At 57.4% G+C, this 16,877-nt stretch overlaps 1 protein-coding gene across 6 annotated transcripts in view; it reads left to right on the top strand.

Annotated features, from left to right (window-relative positions):
• The window catches only part of SCARB1 (scavenger receptor class B member 1), a 71,164-nt gene that overhangs the window by 29,501 nt on the left and 24,786 nt on the right, over positions 1-16,877 (top strand). For all 6 annotated transcript variants that reach the window (XM_023647313.2, XM_023647314.2, XM_070220419.1 and 3 more), the window contains exons 2-4: positions 11,038-11,195; positions 12,341-12,482; positions 15,150-15,353. In XM_023647313.2, the coding sequence (XP_023503081.1) occupies positions 11,038-11,195; positions 12,341-12,482; positions 15,150-15,353 (504 nt within the window). The remainder of the gene's footprint in view (positions 1-11,037; positions 11,196-12,340; positions 12,483-15,149; positions 15,354-16,877) is intronic.

The following is a 16,877-nucleotide window of genomic DNA, read 5'->3' as shown; positions in this document are numbered from 1 at the left end:
TGGAGGAGGTGGCCCCCGGGGAGTGGGCTTTTGGGTTTGGAGGTCAGGGGCATCCTGGGAGCAGGGGAGAGCGCCGTGAGAGGCCTTGAGCTGATCCGCCTCCCCAGGGTGGACTCGTGTGGGAGAACATGAGGCGTTCGCTTGGGAGAATTGAGGTGAGGCCTTGAATGCCGAGTGCAGGGGTGGTCGAGAGCCATAATTGTAGTGATAGTTACAGCTCCTTCATAGTAAGCACCTACTGTGTGCAGTCTTGTGCCCCATCTCTTGAGTCTCATCCATGGCCCTGCCAAGTAGGGGCTGTTATACTCCCATTTTACAGATGGGGGAACTGAGGCACAGAGAGGGAAGCCTCTCGCCTGAGGCCACACAGCTAGGAAGCCATGGAGGTGGGGCCCAGTCCGCTCTGTGCTCACCAGCGCTGCCTGTAGAAATCCAGCGCGAGCCACCAGTGCGAGCCGCTCGGGCCATCTGAAATTTTCCGGCAGCCACGGCACAAAGAGGAATAAGGAACAGGTGACATTGGTGTTAGCGGTCGCTCTTACTTCGCCCAAAACACCCACGGTGTCGTGGCCTCAGCATGTGATCAATATGAAACACGTCAACGAGCAGACTTGTGTCCTTGTGCTTCTTTTTCTGAAGTCCCTGCAGTCGGCCTGGGGGTGACACCCGGGCCGGCTCCCTGGGGACTCTCGACGTTTCAGTTACTGTGGGGCCCCCCGGGGCGGCGGCTGCTGTGCCATTGCAGAGCCGGGCCTGGGCCTGGGGGCTCCAGCCGCTGCCCACTCCCATGGAAGGGAGGTTTCTGGGCCCCAAGGGTGTCCCGCTTTGGGGGTCTCCCCCTGGCTTCTCTCACAGAGGCAGGGACACGTGCGTGTCGATTGAGTGAGAAATAGAGACTTTACTGCTGGACGCCGTATTCGTCTGGAAGAGCCGACGGAGGAGACTTTAATCAATGTTCTTCTCCACGTGGCAGTCACTCCTAGGGACGGTCTCCACTCCTCCAGTCTCGGCTCGAATGTCACCTCCCCAGAGAGCCCTTTCTGGGCTGCCCCGTCTGACATGACCTGTCACTGTCACTGTCCACCTGGCTCTCCTCTCTCTCACGCGCCCCAGGGCTTCAAGTTTTCTCCAGTGTGGGTTTATCTGATGCCCCTGGGCCTCCTTGCTGGGGCTGTCCCCTCCCCAGGGCAGGGACTTGTGGTCTGTCCTCTGCTGTGACCCCACGCCCGGGATGCTGCGGGCTCTCGGCGTGTGCCCAGTAAGGGCTCGGGATGCGGTGGGGGCTTGGGGTGCCCTGTGCGTCTTCTGCGATGGTCTGGGAGCCCCGAGGCCGTTCTGTTCTCCCTGCCCGGCCGCGAGCCTGGGCAGCATCGAGGGCCCCGGGGGGGGGGAGTGGGGAGGGGAGTCCCCACCCGCGCGGCCAGATGCCTCTCCATTCTTTTTGGCGTCAGGGGAGGGAGAAGGAGCCCTGGGCGCCTGGGCTGGATGCCAACCTGGCCAGTTGTGGGTTTGGGTGACACCCTGGTAGCCTAGCTTTGCCAGGCCTTGGCCCCGGCACTGGACTGAGCAGTGCCCCCCAAGAGCTATGTCCCAATGCTCGCCCCTGTCGACTGTGAACGTGACCTTATTTGGACGCAGGGTCTTTGCAGACGTGATTAAGGCGAGGATCAGATGGGCCCTGAGTCCACAAGAACGTCCTTCTAAGATAAGAGGACGCGCAGAGAGGGGGCGACGTGACCCTGGAGGCAGAGGTTGGGGGGATGCAGTCAAGCCGAGGAACGCCAGCAGCTCCCGGGAGCCGGGAGCCGGAACAGCCGAGTCGGGACCCTCCTCCGGGCCTGCACAGGGAGCACGGCCCTGCCGCCAGCTGGGTTTCAGACCTCGGGCTCCGGAGCTGGGAGAGGACAGACTTTGTCGGGCAGCCCCAGGAGCCCAGCACGGACCCTCGGTGCCGGGGAACCGGGCCAGGTGGCAGGGTGGCAGGGGGCACCTGGACTCCCTGGCCCTGGGGACCCCGGGACCCAGCGAAGATGCTCTCTGGCCTCTGCTCTGTCTGCTGGCGGCTGAGGGGAGGGGGAGGCCCGGGGGGTCGAGGCTCCTCTCGGCCGCTGCCCGCTCCTCTGCTCTGCAGGCATGTGTGGACGCCTGCTGCTGGCCTCAGTGCCCCGGCAGGACAGCCAAGTGGGGCCTGCCTGTCCCCTGCCTTCCTCGGGCCTCCCTGGGCAGTGCAGGGCTGGCCCCGATCCTCGGGCCTCGGGGTGCCCTCCGCCCTCCCTGGGCCGTGTCTGGCCTCCTCGCCTCCCTGCCTGGACTGGAGATCGGGGCTGGCGGAGGAGGCGCTGCTGAGACCACCGTCGGGCGGGAGGGTGCCCTGAGCCTTGGCATTCGTGTTTCGCTCCGTCCTGAGGCTGCGACTCCCTAAGCCAGAAAATTTTGTTGAAGTTGTAATTTTAAAGACTTACTTAACTGAAGCATAGGCGAATGGCCAAAAGTGAATGTGTATGAAGTTTTCATTTTTGCCGTCACACATCCACCGAGCGGCTGCCTGGCCCAGCTGGGCGCCAGACAGGCCAGGGTCTCCGTGTCGCTAAAGAAACTCACTCCCGAGGACGAGCTGTTGAACACCCACGCCAAGGAGGAGGCAGACGACCTGTCCCTGGACGCTGCCGCATTGACCGTGTTTGTTCCAGAGCTCACGTCGCTCGTCCCCTCGGGAAGCGTTTGCTGAGTGCCTGCTGGGCACCGAGCCCTGAGGGTGCACGCGCCAAGAGGGCAGATGAGGATACTGTCCTTGTGGGTGTGAGCTGGCAGGGAGGCAGACGAAGGACAGTAGATGTGATAAATCAGTTGTAATGTTTGCTGGAAGATGACAAGGACCGTGGAAAAATCAGAGCAGGATAAGGGAGTTCAGGAATTTGGGAGTGGGTAGGGTGGGTCTTCCTGAGCAGGGGGCAAAGGAGCAAAGATTAGAAGGGTGAGAGATTTGACCACGTGGCTACCCCGGGAAGAACACTGAAGACAGAGAGAACAGCCCGTGCAAAGGCCCTGGGGCAGGAGTGTGCCTGCCCATGCCAAGGACAGCAAGGAGGCCAGCATGGCTGGGCTGAGTGAGTGATAGAGAAAACGACGGGATGTGGGACCTGGAGAGGCCACAGGGGCGAGACCAGATGGAGGGACTCGCAGGCCAATATTGAGAGGGCAGCTTTTGTATTAATTTTATTTTCAAAAAATAAAATGTTAGATATTATTTTATTTGTTTGAAAATTCACGTAAAGAGGCCAATATGGACTGTATCTTTCTGCAGCTTACCTTTTTCCACTCAAGATTCTGCTTTCAGACGTATCCAGGTCGATCTGGCCCGTTCACATCTGCCTGCTGTGGTGTGTGGGAAGCCCAGTTTATCTGTGGCTGAGGACCTGCTGGTCTGTCTGTTCTTTTTCGAGACTTGACAGTTCTGTGGCCCTGTTACACGCACGTGGAATATCTCTAGGGCAGAGTTTCCAATCTGTGGGGTGTGACCCGGTGGTGGTGGCGAGATGATCGGGGTGAGTGGGGACCAGCATTTTAAAGCAGGATGGAAGAGAATAGGGCCTCAGAGCAGGAGCTGGTCTAGTTGGGGCTTAGATGATGGCTGCAGGAGGGTGTTCTTCACGAGGCTTCTGTTCCAGTCGCTCCAGGTGTGCAGGTGGCGGTCCCAGGGGGCCAGCAACCCCGAAAGCTGGTGCTGTGTGCCCTGTGCCGAGCAGGGCACCATGGAGCCATCGGCCGAGCTCCTGTTCTCCCCGCTTCCCGGGGGCTCCTCTCGGCCACCAACGGCATCTTCGTTTCCCACATCTTTGCCCACATTTGGTTTTCTTAGGTAGCTTAATCTGTGTGTCTGTCTTTTGGGAAATATGTCATTTTAATTTGGAGTTCATCTTTTTTTTTTTTTTATTAATGTTATGATAGATTACAACCTTGTGAGATTTCAGTTGTACATTTTTGTTAGTCATGTTGTGGGCACACCACTTCCCCCTTTGTGCCCTCCCCCCACCCCCCCTTTTCCCAGGTAACCACCGATCAGATCTCCTTATGTGGTTCATCTTTTTAAAAACACTGTGGTAAGATTTGCTTAACCTAAACCTCAGCGTTTAAACCATTTAGAAGTGTACAATTGAGTGGCGTTTTGTACATTCACAATGTTGTGCAGTCATCACCGCTATCTGGTTCCAGAACATCTTCGTCACCCCGGGAGGAGACCCTGGACCCGTTGAGCAGTCAGTCACTCCCCAGCTCCCCCGGGAACCCCCGGGCTGCTTTCTGTGTCTGTGGATTTGCTGATTCTGGACATTTCCCGTCCGTGGAATCACACGGTGTGTGGCCTTTTGTGTCTGGCTCCCTTCACTCCGTGTAGTGTCGCCAGGGTCCGTCCGGCTTGTCGCAGGCGTCCATGCTTTGCTCCTTTTGTGGCCAAATCATAGTCGGTTGTGTGGACGGACCCCATTTTGTTTGTTTGCCTCTGTTGGTGGACGTGTGCGATGGCTGCTGTGTGTAGTGCAGCTATGCAGCACTAGTGAACATTCTGGAACGCATTTTTCTTTGGAGACCTGTTTTCAGTTCTTTCGGGTTGATCCTGGGAGTGGAATCCTGGGTCATACGGTAACTCTGCGTTTGAGAGTTACCAGGCCGTTCCCCACGGCGGCCGCTCCGTTTGCCGTCCCCCCAGCAGCGGACAAGGGTCCAGTGTCCCCCCATCTCTCCAGCACTTATTTTCCATTTCTGGTCGCACCATCCGCGTACCATCTCGTGGTCATTCTGATTGGCGGTCGTGTGCTCGTTGGCCATTTGTGCGCCTTTTTTGAAGAAACGTCTGTTCGAGTCTTGGGGCCCATTTGCAGTTAATCTTTGATTTGTAAAACTTTCCGTTCTGGTTCCAGCATCTTTTTGCTGAAGGGTAGCTGCACCTGAGAAGGCGCCTTTCCCGTCAGGAGGGCGCTGAGTTCGCACAGAGTGCACCCGGCCCCGGGCCACTGCCTTCTCCTCAGGGCACAGAAGCTCTGCAGCCCCCAGGAAACCGCCTTGTGCCCCCCACCCCCGCCCCGGCACCCTGCCCTGATCGCTGTCTCCACATTTGTCTTGCCTGTTCCGGAATTCACGGAAATGAGCCTCAGTCTCTTCTCTGGTCCCTGCCTTCTTCCGCTCAAAGTGATTGCATCATATTTTAGAGGTGGCAATGATACCTATTTGCTTTCTTTCTAACCCAGAATATTCCGGAGGTTGTCCCATAGGAGTAAACAGAGCGTGTCATGGGTGTTTTACTGTTTTTTCAAATCACCCCTACTGAGCTGTGTTTACTGACGATACAGCACACACGTTTTAAGTGTAATCTGGTGAGTCCCTGGCAGCTTTCTTCAGAACGGAGGCGTCGGATGTCCGTCGACAGGTGAATGGATGAACCGAGCGGGCGCATTTATACAAGAGTCTGTCGCCAGCGAGAAAGGGACGCAGTTCAGAAGCATTTACTTGAGACCAAGAAACCAGACGCAAAGCGGAACATGCTGGATGGAGCCCAAGGGGCACTGAGGCGCTGGGAATGTTCTGGACCATCAGTTTATGTCTAACTTGGTGACTGAGACACAATAACGTTCATCGATGTTTCCGACTGTTGTACTGAGATATCACTCACACGCGTAATCTTTCTCCTCCAATTGTTGAAATTGTGGTCCAATACACATAACATAAAACCACCGCAGCTGTTTCTGAGCGTACCGTTCAGGAGCATCGAGCATGCTCACCCTGTTGTGCACCCATCACCGCCATGCATCTCCGGAGCTCTTCTCATCGTAAACCTGAGACTGTCGCCTGGAACACTGACTCCCCGTCCCCCGGCCACCCCTGGCCCCCACCATCCTACTTTCTGTCTCCTTGAATATGACCCCCCCGGGGCTCTCGCGTGAGTCATTCACGCGGGATCGGTCCTTCGTGACTGGCTCCTTTCATTCAGCATTCTGTCCTCCAGGTTTGCCAGGTGGTAGCCTGTGTCAGGATTCTCTTCCTGTCTGAGGCCCAGTCACGTGCCATCGAACATGTGGACACTGTGTCCATCGTTCACCCACAGACGAACGCTCGAGTTGCTCCCCCCTCGGGCTGCCGTGCACACGGTGTGCTCACAGGCGTCCTTTTTAGCAGGTGTGGCGGAAACGTCCCCTTGCTTGATTTCATTTGTCATATGGGTGAGGTGTATACATTTAATAAAACTCAACAAACTCCACTTAAAAAGGATGAAGGTTATGGGTGGTCCTTGAAAACATGCTCAGTGAAAGAAACCGTATGTGGCCTTTTGTATCTGCTTGTTTTTAAGAAATAGAGATTGTGGGTACGTTTGCAGACTCATACTGTATGAGTCTCTTTCTCTGAGAAAAGGCAAATCCGTGGAGACAGAAAGTAGATCTGTGGTTGCGAGGCAGGGGGAGGGGAGCGGCTGCTCATGGATACGGGGTCTTGTTCTGGGAGATGGAATGTTCTGGAACTCGATGATGGTGACGGCTGCACAACTCTGTGAATGCACTAAAAACCCCTGAGCTGCACTCTCCCGACCGGGCCTCGTGTGCTGCGTGAGTCCTGCCTCGACTGTCAGAAATGTCGGCCTGATACTTCTGAGGTTCATCCAGACACTCATCCTTTTTAGTGGATAGTTGATGAGTTTTATCACATGTCAACACCTCGCCTGTTTGGCCACTGAAATCAAGATACGGGACGTGTAACCCCCAGGTTGTCTCTCGATGCCTTTCTGTGGTCAGTCCCCGCTCCGCCCCCAGCCCCTGGAGCCCACTCATCTCGTTTCTGTCTCTCTGGTTTCCCCTTTTCTCAGGGTCCCATAAATGCAGTCACAGCGCGGGCGGCTTTTTGCGTCTGGCCCTTTAAACGTGTCACGCGCTGTTGTGCTTTGTTGGGAGTCGGTTCCTTCCCGTTTCGAGTGCTGTTCCAGGGGCTGAGACACGCAGTTCGCTGGCCGGTCGATGGCCATTCAGGTGGTTTTAAAAACCTATTTGTTTTCGAGGGACGTTTAGGTCCATCCTGCTCCTAAAGGCTCCCCGGCCTTTGCACGGCTGGGTCCTCTGCCAGGAGTGCCCTCCCCACCTTCTTTTCCCGGCAAAGCCCAACTCATTTCTTCAGTCCCCAGCTCACACGTCGCCTCTTCCGGGCAGCCTTCCTGACTGTCCAGGAATGGGCTCGCACGGTCTCTTTGGGAAGAGGGAGTGGTGTCCAACAAGGGATGGCCTTGGTCCTCTCTCTCCATCTCTGTCTTCCGACCGTGATCTTTGACCCCGGGAGAGGGTGGGGATAGAGTCAGTTATGTTGGGCAAAAGGCCGTGAGCTTGGCCACCACTCTTATCTAATCAGCTGCCAGGTCAGATGCCTCTGGTCTGGTGTGGCCGAAAGAATGCTCTCCTGCTGGGTCTGAGCAGAGCAAAGTCCGTCCCCGACCTGAGGTCGGTCATTCCTGCCGGGTGACTGTGTGGCCGACGCCTGGACTCCTGGGTCCTGCCAGGCCCTGTTCGAGGCGCTTTCCCTCTGCAAGCTCCTTTAATCCCCCCACCAGCCCTGCGCGGTGGGCGCTGTCACCACGCCCATGCTATGAATGAGGAAACTGAGATGCAGAGGGGACCAGGGCCGTGACCCTATACCAGCCCAGGGCCCCAAAGCCCCTGTTGTTGGAGACAGACAGACTCGTGGCTTTATCTGGTGACCCATTGATCTGGCCCTGATTTATCCCCAAGCCGGGGGGAGCAGACCAGTGGCTGAGGGGAGCAGGAGGGGATCCTGGGATTCTGGAGGCTTCTGCGGGCCCAGCTGCCTTTGCCAAGAAATAGGGCCGGGGAAGGAGGCAGGAACCGGAAACCGTTATTTTAAGAAAATCATTTTGTTGAGGTACGATTGGCATAAAGACAGCTGGACACGTTTGATGTTTACGACTTGATGAGTTTGGAGACGAGCGTGGCCTCCTGACACCGTCAGTGCAGCCTGCGAAGCATGTCCACCGCCTCCGACTTCTCTCCCACCTCACCTCTTCGTTCATGATCGCTTCTGTCGTCATTTTTTCAGTTGTGCACGATGAACAGGCCCCAGAGTCTGCCTTCAACTGTGCCAGCCCGTGTGCAGAGGTTTACTCTGCACCGCACACCACAGTGTCTGTAGTTGACGCTGTGTCGCAGACTCAGAAGTTCCCTGAGACGGTGGGTCTTACGAGCGTGTTTCACCACACGCGCCGAGGAGGACAATGGGACTGAGGTCGCGTCTCCTCCTGCTGGCGTGTGCTGGCGGAGGCCGGGTCGGCGGGGACCCCCCAGCCATGAGTCCTGTGAGCATCTCTCCTGTGGGTGAGGGGATGGCGGAGAGGGCACGGCGGCCCTGACCCCGTCGCTCCTCCCTGTGGGTCTGTTAGAATCTGAGGATTTGCATCCTGGATGAGCCCCCCAGCAGCCTCCAGGCTGAGGTCTGAATCCCGCTTGCTCCGCCTGTGCCGAGGGGGCCGGGGGACTCGCCTCGGGTGTCAGACCCGCTGTGGGGCCTGGGGAGAGGCACACAACCTCGCCGGGCCTCAGTTTCCCCATCTGTAACACAAGAGGTCACCCCCTCTGGAGCTGGTGCCAGTGCAGGGCAGCAGCAGCCTGGCAGAGGGGCGGCCCGCGGGCCAGCCGTGGCCTGGGATGCGCGATTTGGCTGCTGGGTGTGTTCGATCTTGAAAAATCAGTTGTTGATACTGAAACAATCGGGAGATTCCATAGAAAGATCTGGATTTCTGAGAGCGCGTGAAACATGGGAGGATCTGGAAGAAGTGAGCCCTGGGGACCCCAGAGAGGACCCCGGAGAGGACCCCGGAGAGGACCCCAGAGAGGAGTGGCAGCTGCCGCCTCTGCTTGGGGGTGGCCCGTCAGTCCACCATGCCCCCCTCCCCAGTGCCCCCGAATTGCCCAGATGCCCTGGACGTGTGGGGACTGAGCTGGGACGGCCCGCCCCTCCCCACAGCTCTACTCGGGGCCGCCGCTTCCTGTCCTCACCTCCTCCCCACCAGCCCCAGGGCCAGGCCGTGCTGCCCTCCATCCAGAGCTGGGGCTGGACACCTGCTCCCTTCCTGCCTGGGACCGGGGAGCGGAGCACTCGGGCCGGCGCCCCAGGGTCCTGTGGCCTGTTTCCTCACACAGTGACCTCTCACTGCGCCCCCTCCTTCCCCACCAGGGAGCACTGAAGAGGAGCTCCTTGCTGGAGGGCAGGGCGGGCTGGGGGCTGGGGAATTCAGCCCTCATCGTGACTGCACTACCAGTGACAGAGGAACCCAAAAACCTAAGGCTAAGAGTGGCTGCTTCCGAGGGTCGTGGCCTGGAGGCGATAATTCAGCGAAGGACCGAGCGTAGCACCGGGTGCACAGGCACGCCTGCGAGATGCTCGCTTTTTATCGCTTGGCTCCATCGTGTTTATTAGTCACTTTATTTGCACATGTTGGAGGCCGAGGTCATAAAATGATCCTTGTGGCTCCCGCAACCGGTGGGAAGACGTGTTCATGAGTAAACACTTGTCACCCCTGAAGGCGAGTCTCAGACTTTAGAGTGGATCTCCCAGTGTCTAATTCTCGGCAGTGAATTCTGCTTTTCTTCATTTAAATGCGTGTCGGTCAAATGGGACACGGCTGAGGCTGCAGAGCCGCCGGCCCCGTTGTACGGACCGGAAGACTGAGGTTCGGCCGGGATCGACTGGCCCAGGGGGCCTGGGGTCTGGCCGCCTCCGGAGTCTGCAGGTCGGGGAGGTGGGGCCAGCCTCACCAGCCAGCTGCAGCCTCCTGCCTCCTCCGGAGCCTCTGCCCGTTGGTTCTGGCTGCCTGGGGACAGTGGGTGGCTGTCCTTGTCCTGAAGGTCTTGGTCAGAGGGAGAGGGAGGGTGACGCACGGGCCCCGGCCGCCTAGCTCGGCGTCACCGGCGTCCATCCGGTGGTCTGTCACTCAGCCAGACCCGGGAGGGAACATGAGCCGTGTGGGGGCCAGTGGTGTCGGCAGGCCAGTCTGGGGGCGATTGGGTGGCAGTAGGGGGACCTCCCGTGACACGGGACAGGGAAATGCGGAGCTGAGGTGTGAAGCAGGGATTAGAGCCCAGTGTATCTGACAGACAGACTCGCCCAGTGGGCTTTGGGCCTGTTTTCTTCGGCCTTTTGAGAAAATCAAGTTTTTGCCAAGCTTTATACATCAGGAGATTTCATGTAAATTTCTGTATTTCTGGCTTTTCATGGAGAACTGCTCTTGTCCTCATCTCCTTCTGCTCTCCCCCTCGCAGGCTCTGCTCCAGCCACAGTGGCCTCCCTGATGTCCCTCAACTCTCTGTCTCAGCACCTCCCTGCCTCAGGGCCTTTGCACTGGCTGTTGCTTCTATGTGGAATTGCTCCCCACTGAATCCATGTGGTCCCCTCACTTCTCAGTGCCTTTAGTTTCTGTTTTAGTTTGGGTTTTGTTTTTGCTTCCGTCTCGCCTACCTGACGACTCTGTACAATTGCAACCCTTTTCCCCATCCCGCTTTGTTCCCGCTATGCTCTGCCACCCAGCAGGCATTGTACACTCATTGTGTAACGCCTACCCTTCCCCCGCTGGGATGAAACCCCAGAGTTCTGCATTTGGGTCTGACTTGTTCCCTCTCCAATCACCAGCTCTTAGAAGAGGGCCCGGCAGGTAGTCAGTGCTCAACAAATGTTTGTTGAGTGAGTAAGTGATCATTTGGCCACACAGAGCCTACATTCCTGCAGGCTGCCCTGTGCTGTGGCTGAGTGACAGCCACCTCCTGGTCTCCTGATCAGGCTACTGTTATTAAAACACGTTAAAAAATAACAGCATGGATAGATTACCTATTAATCTTAGTGTGTAAACCCCCGGCCAAGGAGCCCCTGCCCCGCTGTGCCTGTGGGATGCAGCTGTGCAGGCCGGCTCTGGGCAGCTATTCTGGAGCCAAGTGGTGAGACGGGTGGGCGTGGGCCCTGGTCGCCCCCTTCATGGGCGTGTGTGTCCCGTCCCCGCAGAACGTGCGCATCGACCCCAGTAGCCTGTCCTTCGACATGTGGAAGCAGATCCCCGTGCCCTTCTACCTGTCCGTCTACTTCTTCCACGTCCTCAACCCCAACGAGGTCCTCCAGGGCGGGAAGCCGCAGGTGCAGGAGCGTGGGCCCTACGTGTACAGGTGAGGACGGGGGCCTGGGCCCGGGCCCCAGGTGAGTGGCCCTGGCAGGGTCAAGGTCTTAGAGCAGACTGGCGTGGGGCTGCCGTGCTGAGCCCCAGAGATTGCTCCAGAAGCAGGCCAGGCGTGCGGGCCGGTCATGGTGCTGGAGAAGTTCTTTCCGGAGCAGTGAGCAGGGGTGACATGGATCAGGGAGGCGGGTGTGTGCGTGTCACAGAGACACACACACACACACACGAGCAGGGGCCTGCTCCCCAGACCTGAGACCTTGTAGGGTCTGACAGCTCTGTCCTGGTCATTCATTCATTCAGCACATTGATTGAGCACCTGCTGTGTCCCGACCTCACTTTATGACAGCAACCCCCCCCCCCAAGTTTTCACTCCCCTTCTACAGGTGCAGGAATTGGGGCCCAGAGAGGGAACTGACTTGCCCATCACGTGGTGCGGGGACCCCGGGCCTGGCTGCCTGCCCCGCCCGAGCCGTTGGCCTCTGCACACCCTCTGAGGGGTGACCAGCCCCGCCCTGGCTTTCCGGGGGGCGACACGGGCAGAGAATGTTCCAGCTGTTTGAGATGCACAACTGGGATCCTGGCGGCCTGGGATGAAACTCAACAAATGTGGTCGAGGTGTGGGAGTCAGGTGCCCGAGTCGGGGTCGGCTGCATGCATTCACTCACGCACTCACTCATTCACTCAGCGAATGTTTGTAGGGCACCGACTGGGTGTCCACAGCTGTTGGAGGCACAGGGGACCCAGAAGAGGACGAAATGGACAGAGAGAGCACTGAGGTGCTTGCAGCTGGGTTGAGGGAGTCGGATGAAGATGAATAAGTGGAATCTTACGTTAGCATCGCGGGGGGCGGGGGTGCGGAAGGCGTTGGCACTTGGGGTTTGAGGTGACCAGGGTGGACCTCTCCGAGGAGGTGACGTGTGAGCAGGCCTGATGGAGGGCCTGGCGGGGTGGGGAGGTGTGTCGGGATTTGGGGACCTCCCGGGGTGGCTGGTGAGCTTTACGGAGGCCTTGGTGCCGGGTCCTGCAGTGGACGACGGACCCGGGAGGCGGCCATGGCGCTGTCGGGGTGCAGGTGGCCGGGCTCTGGGGGCCCCACGGCCCGGCTGGAGCCCGCTGAGCCCCGGCCCTCGCCTGCAGGGAGTTCAGGCACAAGAGCAACATCACCTTCAACGACAACGACACAGTGTCCTTCCTGGAGTACCGCAGCTTCCAGTTCCAGCCCCACAAGTCCCGCGGCCTGGAGAGCGACTACATAGTCATCCCCAACATCCTGGTCATGGTGAGGCTGCCCCGCTGCCCCCTCCTCCCCGGCCCGAGGGCGCCCGTCTCTCCTGCCCGGGCTGTCCCTTGGCGCGGACGGCCTGGGGCTCACGGGCCGGACTCTCAGCCTGCAGGACCGCCCGGCGCCCCCCCCCCCCCCCCGTCTCTGCTTGGGGGTCCTGGCAACGTCACTGTCTCTCCCTTTTCGGTGGACAAATCTGACCCCTCCGGGAGGAGGTCCTCGCGGGGGCGGAGTGGGCGCCCCCAGGCCTGTTGCCCGCCGCACCGCGAGGGGGGTGAGCAGGGCCTCCATCCCATGCGGGTGGCAACAGCTGGAGTCACAGACAGCTCGTCACGTGGGACGGGGGCCCCAAGACCACCCGGGGCCTCTGATAGCGGGACGGCTCCAGGGACCCAGCACGAGGTCCTGCTCTGGGACGTGGGTCATCGCAGAGGAAGGCGCCGCACATGGTCAGGGAGGGGCAGGCACAGGGGGGAGGCAGGCGCGGGCTCCCAGAGCCCCCCGGGACTCACAGGGGACACACTTGATCCCCCAGCAATGGGTGTGACAACATGTGCGAAGTGTCATCCACCGGGGAAGCCCGGGGGAGCCTCTGTGCCAGGCTGTTTACGGGGGTCACAGCGGGCCCCCTGCGTCGCCCCGCCTCCTTTCCAATGTGAAATCTGACATCAGATTTCATTTGTAGGAATTTGTCCTCTGGGTAGAAAAACACATGCTGGCAAAGATGTTTGTGCTCAAGGATACTCACTGCAGCAATGTTGCCAGAAAAATTCTAGAAGCGACCTAAATATTCACCATGTGGAGTTACATTGTGATATTCTGCTGTAGCCAGGCAACGGAATAGCACACAGCCCGTGAAAGGAGGCGGGGCTGCAGGAGTGGCATGGAGCCGTCCCTTAGGTCTGTCTAAGGGGGGAAAGCAAGATGCAGGACACATGTGTTGATCATGCCACGCGTACTGTTTATCAAGGAGAAACACTTGCATGCACAGTCCCACTCACGCATGCGTGCTGTTGGGTGCCTAGACCAGGGTGGGCAAACTTTCCCTGGAGAGGCCCAGCTAGTCAATAGTGTAGGGTTTGAAGGCCGCACGGTCTCGTGGCGGCTGCTGGGCTCTGCTGTTGGAGCACACAAGCAGCCAGCAACAATGACATGTGCGAGTGGGCGTGGCTGTGTTCCAACCACACTTTATTTTATGGATGCCGAAATGTGAATTTCATGTAATTTTCATGTTTTTTGCAGTATCCTTCTTTTCTTTTTCAATCATTGGAAAATGTGAAAAACATTCTTAGGGGGCTGGCCCGGCGGCATAGTGGTTAAGTTCGCATGTTCCGCTTCGGCAACCCAGGGTTCGCAGGTTCACATCCTGGGCTCGGACATGGCACCGCTCATCAGGCCACACTATGGTGGCATCCCACATACACAATAGAGGAAGATTGGCAACAGATGTTGGCTCAGGGACAGTCTTCCTCACAAAAAGAAAAAAAGCCCCAAACCCCCATTCTTAGCTCCCAGACTGCACGGAAGCGGGTGGCGGGCTGCGCTGGCCGGCGGCGTGTTTTGTTGGCCTCCGCTGTCAACTGCTTAGGAAGTGCCGGCTGCGTCCGCTTTTCTAGCTTTCTTGGCTGGAGACTGGCTTTTTGTTTTTTTTTTTAAATATTGGCCTGAGCTAACAACTGTTGCCAATCTTTTTTTTTTTCTCCCCAAAGCCCCCCCGGTACATAGTTGTATATTTTAGTTGTGGGTCCTTCTAGTTGTGCTATGTGGGACGCCGCCTCAGCGTGGCCTGATGAGCAGTGCCATGTCCGCACCCAGGATCAGAACCGGCAAAACCCTGGGCCGTGGAAGCAGAGCGCATGAACTTAACCACTCGGCCACGGGGCCGTCCCCATGGAGACTGGGTTTTGGATGAGGTGCCTTTAAAAACTAAACCAAGGGCCAAGACAGAATCTCCAGAGGGAAGCAGAACTTAGAAAATAAATTCATGTGCATTCCAAGCACCCAGATATTGGGTAGAACAGGGTTGGGCTCTGGGTGTTTGGGAAGAAGATAAGGACGTGGAATAGAGTCTTCGTTAAGACTCCAGGTTACAAGGTGACAGTAAAAGGTGCTCCAAACTGGCCTAAGTGAAAAGGGGATTTATGGGCTCATATTATTGAAAGGCTAAGGATGTTTCAGGTGTGGCTTGATCCAGGCTTCAAATAGGGTTGCCTGGGTCTCTGTCGGTTCCAAGCTCTGGCAAACCCACTCCTCGGGGTGGCTATAGCCTTGCACGCCCCCAGGTTCAAGGCCACCAGCGGCGGGACCTCCCTTCTGTACCCTGCAGCCTGGGCAGAATGTCTCCCTGTGGCTCGTTGGCTCTGAGTAGGTCACATGCACATTCCCAAACCAATCTCCGTAGCCGGAAGGAGGAAGGTTCTGACCGGCTGGGCCGGAGCTGCGTGCCCCCCTCTGGGGCTGGGGGTGGGGTTGACTTAGCCTGAAGCCAAGAGCACGTGTGGTCTGTCACTGAAGGCTCAGGGAATGGTCTGGATGCTCCCTCAGGGGCCCTCCTCGGCCCGAACTTCCCTGGGTGGACGCTGCCTTGAGGCCCGACCTGGAGTCCGGTGGGGATGGACGGCCCAGGCGGTCTAGCCCTGACCTGAGCTTCCCCTCGCTCTGCAGAGTGCAGCGATGATGATGGAGGACAGGCCCATGAGCCTGAAGCTGATGATGACCTTGGCGTTCACCACCCTCGGCGAGCGCGCCTTCATGAACCGCACCGTCGGCGAGATCATGTGGGGCTACGAGGACCCCCTCATGAACCTCATCAATAAGTACTTCCCAAATATGTTTCCCTTCAAGGGCAAGTTCGGGTTATTTGCAGAGGTAAGTGTGGCCCAGTGAGGAGTTCAAGGCCTGTCTTCTTGTCCACTGACGCAGCCTGGAAGCTGGTTACCAGCTCGCTTTGGGAGCTGGCTGGGGGTCTGGGGCTGTGGGTTGTGAATGGCAGAAAACCCAACTCAAACTGGCTTAAGCAAAATAGAGAATTTGTTGGCTCATCAAACTGAAAACTCTAGGGCTGGATTCAGGTGCAGCTTGATCCAGGCTCAAATGAACTGACTGCAGCTGAGTTAGACAATTGGAAGCTATTGCTGGAAGAAGGGCAAATGGCTGCTGGGGAGGCAGATCACAGATATCGACTATAGCGTTGCTCTAAGCCACCTGCTTTTTCTTAATCTTGAACCCTGGTAACCTGGTAGGGTCAATGATTGGGCTCCTCAGCCGTGATCTCATGTAGAATCTGACCTCTGACCTCTGACCCCTGATCCTGGTGCTCTCAACCACGGGTTTCAATAAGCCCTCTGGTGCTTCAGCCTCAGCCTCTTTGGGCTCTGCTGGTCTGGCATAGAGTGTTAGGGGACAGGGATCATGATTCTGTTCCTGGCATGTGATACATTCTTGGCCGGAATGACAGGTTCTGGGCGTGGGGCTAGCTGGCCAGTTTGAGGTAAGTGACATGATTCTGTAAAAGTATCTTGTAAACTTGTAAAGAAATGCAAGTTATTACAGAGTCACTAGTGTGCCTGTAATCTATGTTTGACCTTGTGTAGTGGAAACCCCAAAATAACAGTGCAGCCATGACTGTTCAGTGTTGATGTGGTAGCTTCATACTCTTTATGGATCTAGAATCCTACTGCTGTGCTCCACTATCTTTAGGGCGTGGTTTCCATACTCAAGATTACCATGTGGTCCAAGATAGCTGCTAGAGCACCGGCTATCACATCCACATTCCAGACAGCACAGCAGGAAGGAAGAAGTGGTGGGGATGGAGGGGCAGACAGGGGAGTTGAGGACTGTCCCAGCTGTCTCCCTCTTGAGGAGGGAGAAAAACAATTTCCACTTACTTTCCACTGGCCAGAACTTAGTCATGTGGTCACAGCTAGCCGCAAGGGAGGCTGGGAGATGTAGCTGTCCCGCTGGGTGTGTTGTGCTCTGAGTAGGGTTTGGGTTTGGTTGTGAAGGAGAAAGGGGAGAATGGACTTTGGGTAGTAACCAGCAGTCTCTGGTACACTGTCTCTTATGATTATTATTTAAGTATCCTTTTGGGCGAGGGTTTGTTAATAATAACAACAATAACAGTAAAAATAAAGACTAGCATTTGGAGCTCTCGCTGTGTTCCCGGCACTGTGCTCAGCAGTTTTGACACAGTAGCTGTTTTCGTAAGCCCAGCACCTCTTTGTAGTGGCTCCTGTCTTCTCCCCTCGTGACGGCCCGGGCGTGGGACCCTGGAGCTCGGGGATGGACAGGGCACATAAGGACATGACGAGTGCAAGGCCTTGCAGGGCGTTGATCGGGGCCCTGCTCTGGCGCAGTCATCCATGCAGGCGTCCGGCCAGTGGACGACCCTCC

This window comes from Equus caballus, chromosome 8, assembly GCF_041296265.1.
Source record: "Equus caballus isolate H_3958 breed thoroughbred chromosome 8, TB-T2T, whole genome shotgun sequence".
NCBI classification, from domain to species: domain Eukaryota; kingdom Metazoa; phylum Chordata; class Mammalia; order Perissodactyla; family Equidae; genus Equus; species Equus caballus.
This window is presented reverse-complemented; position numbering and strand designations above follow the sequence as displayed.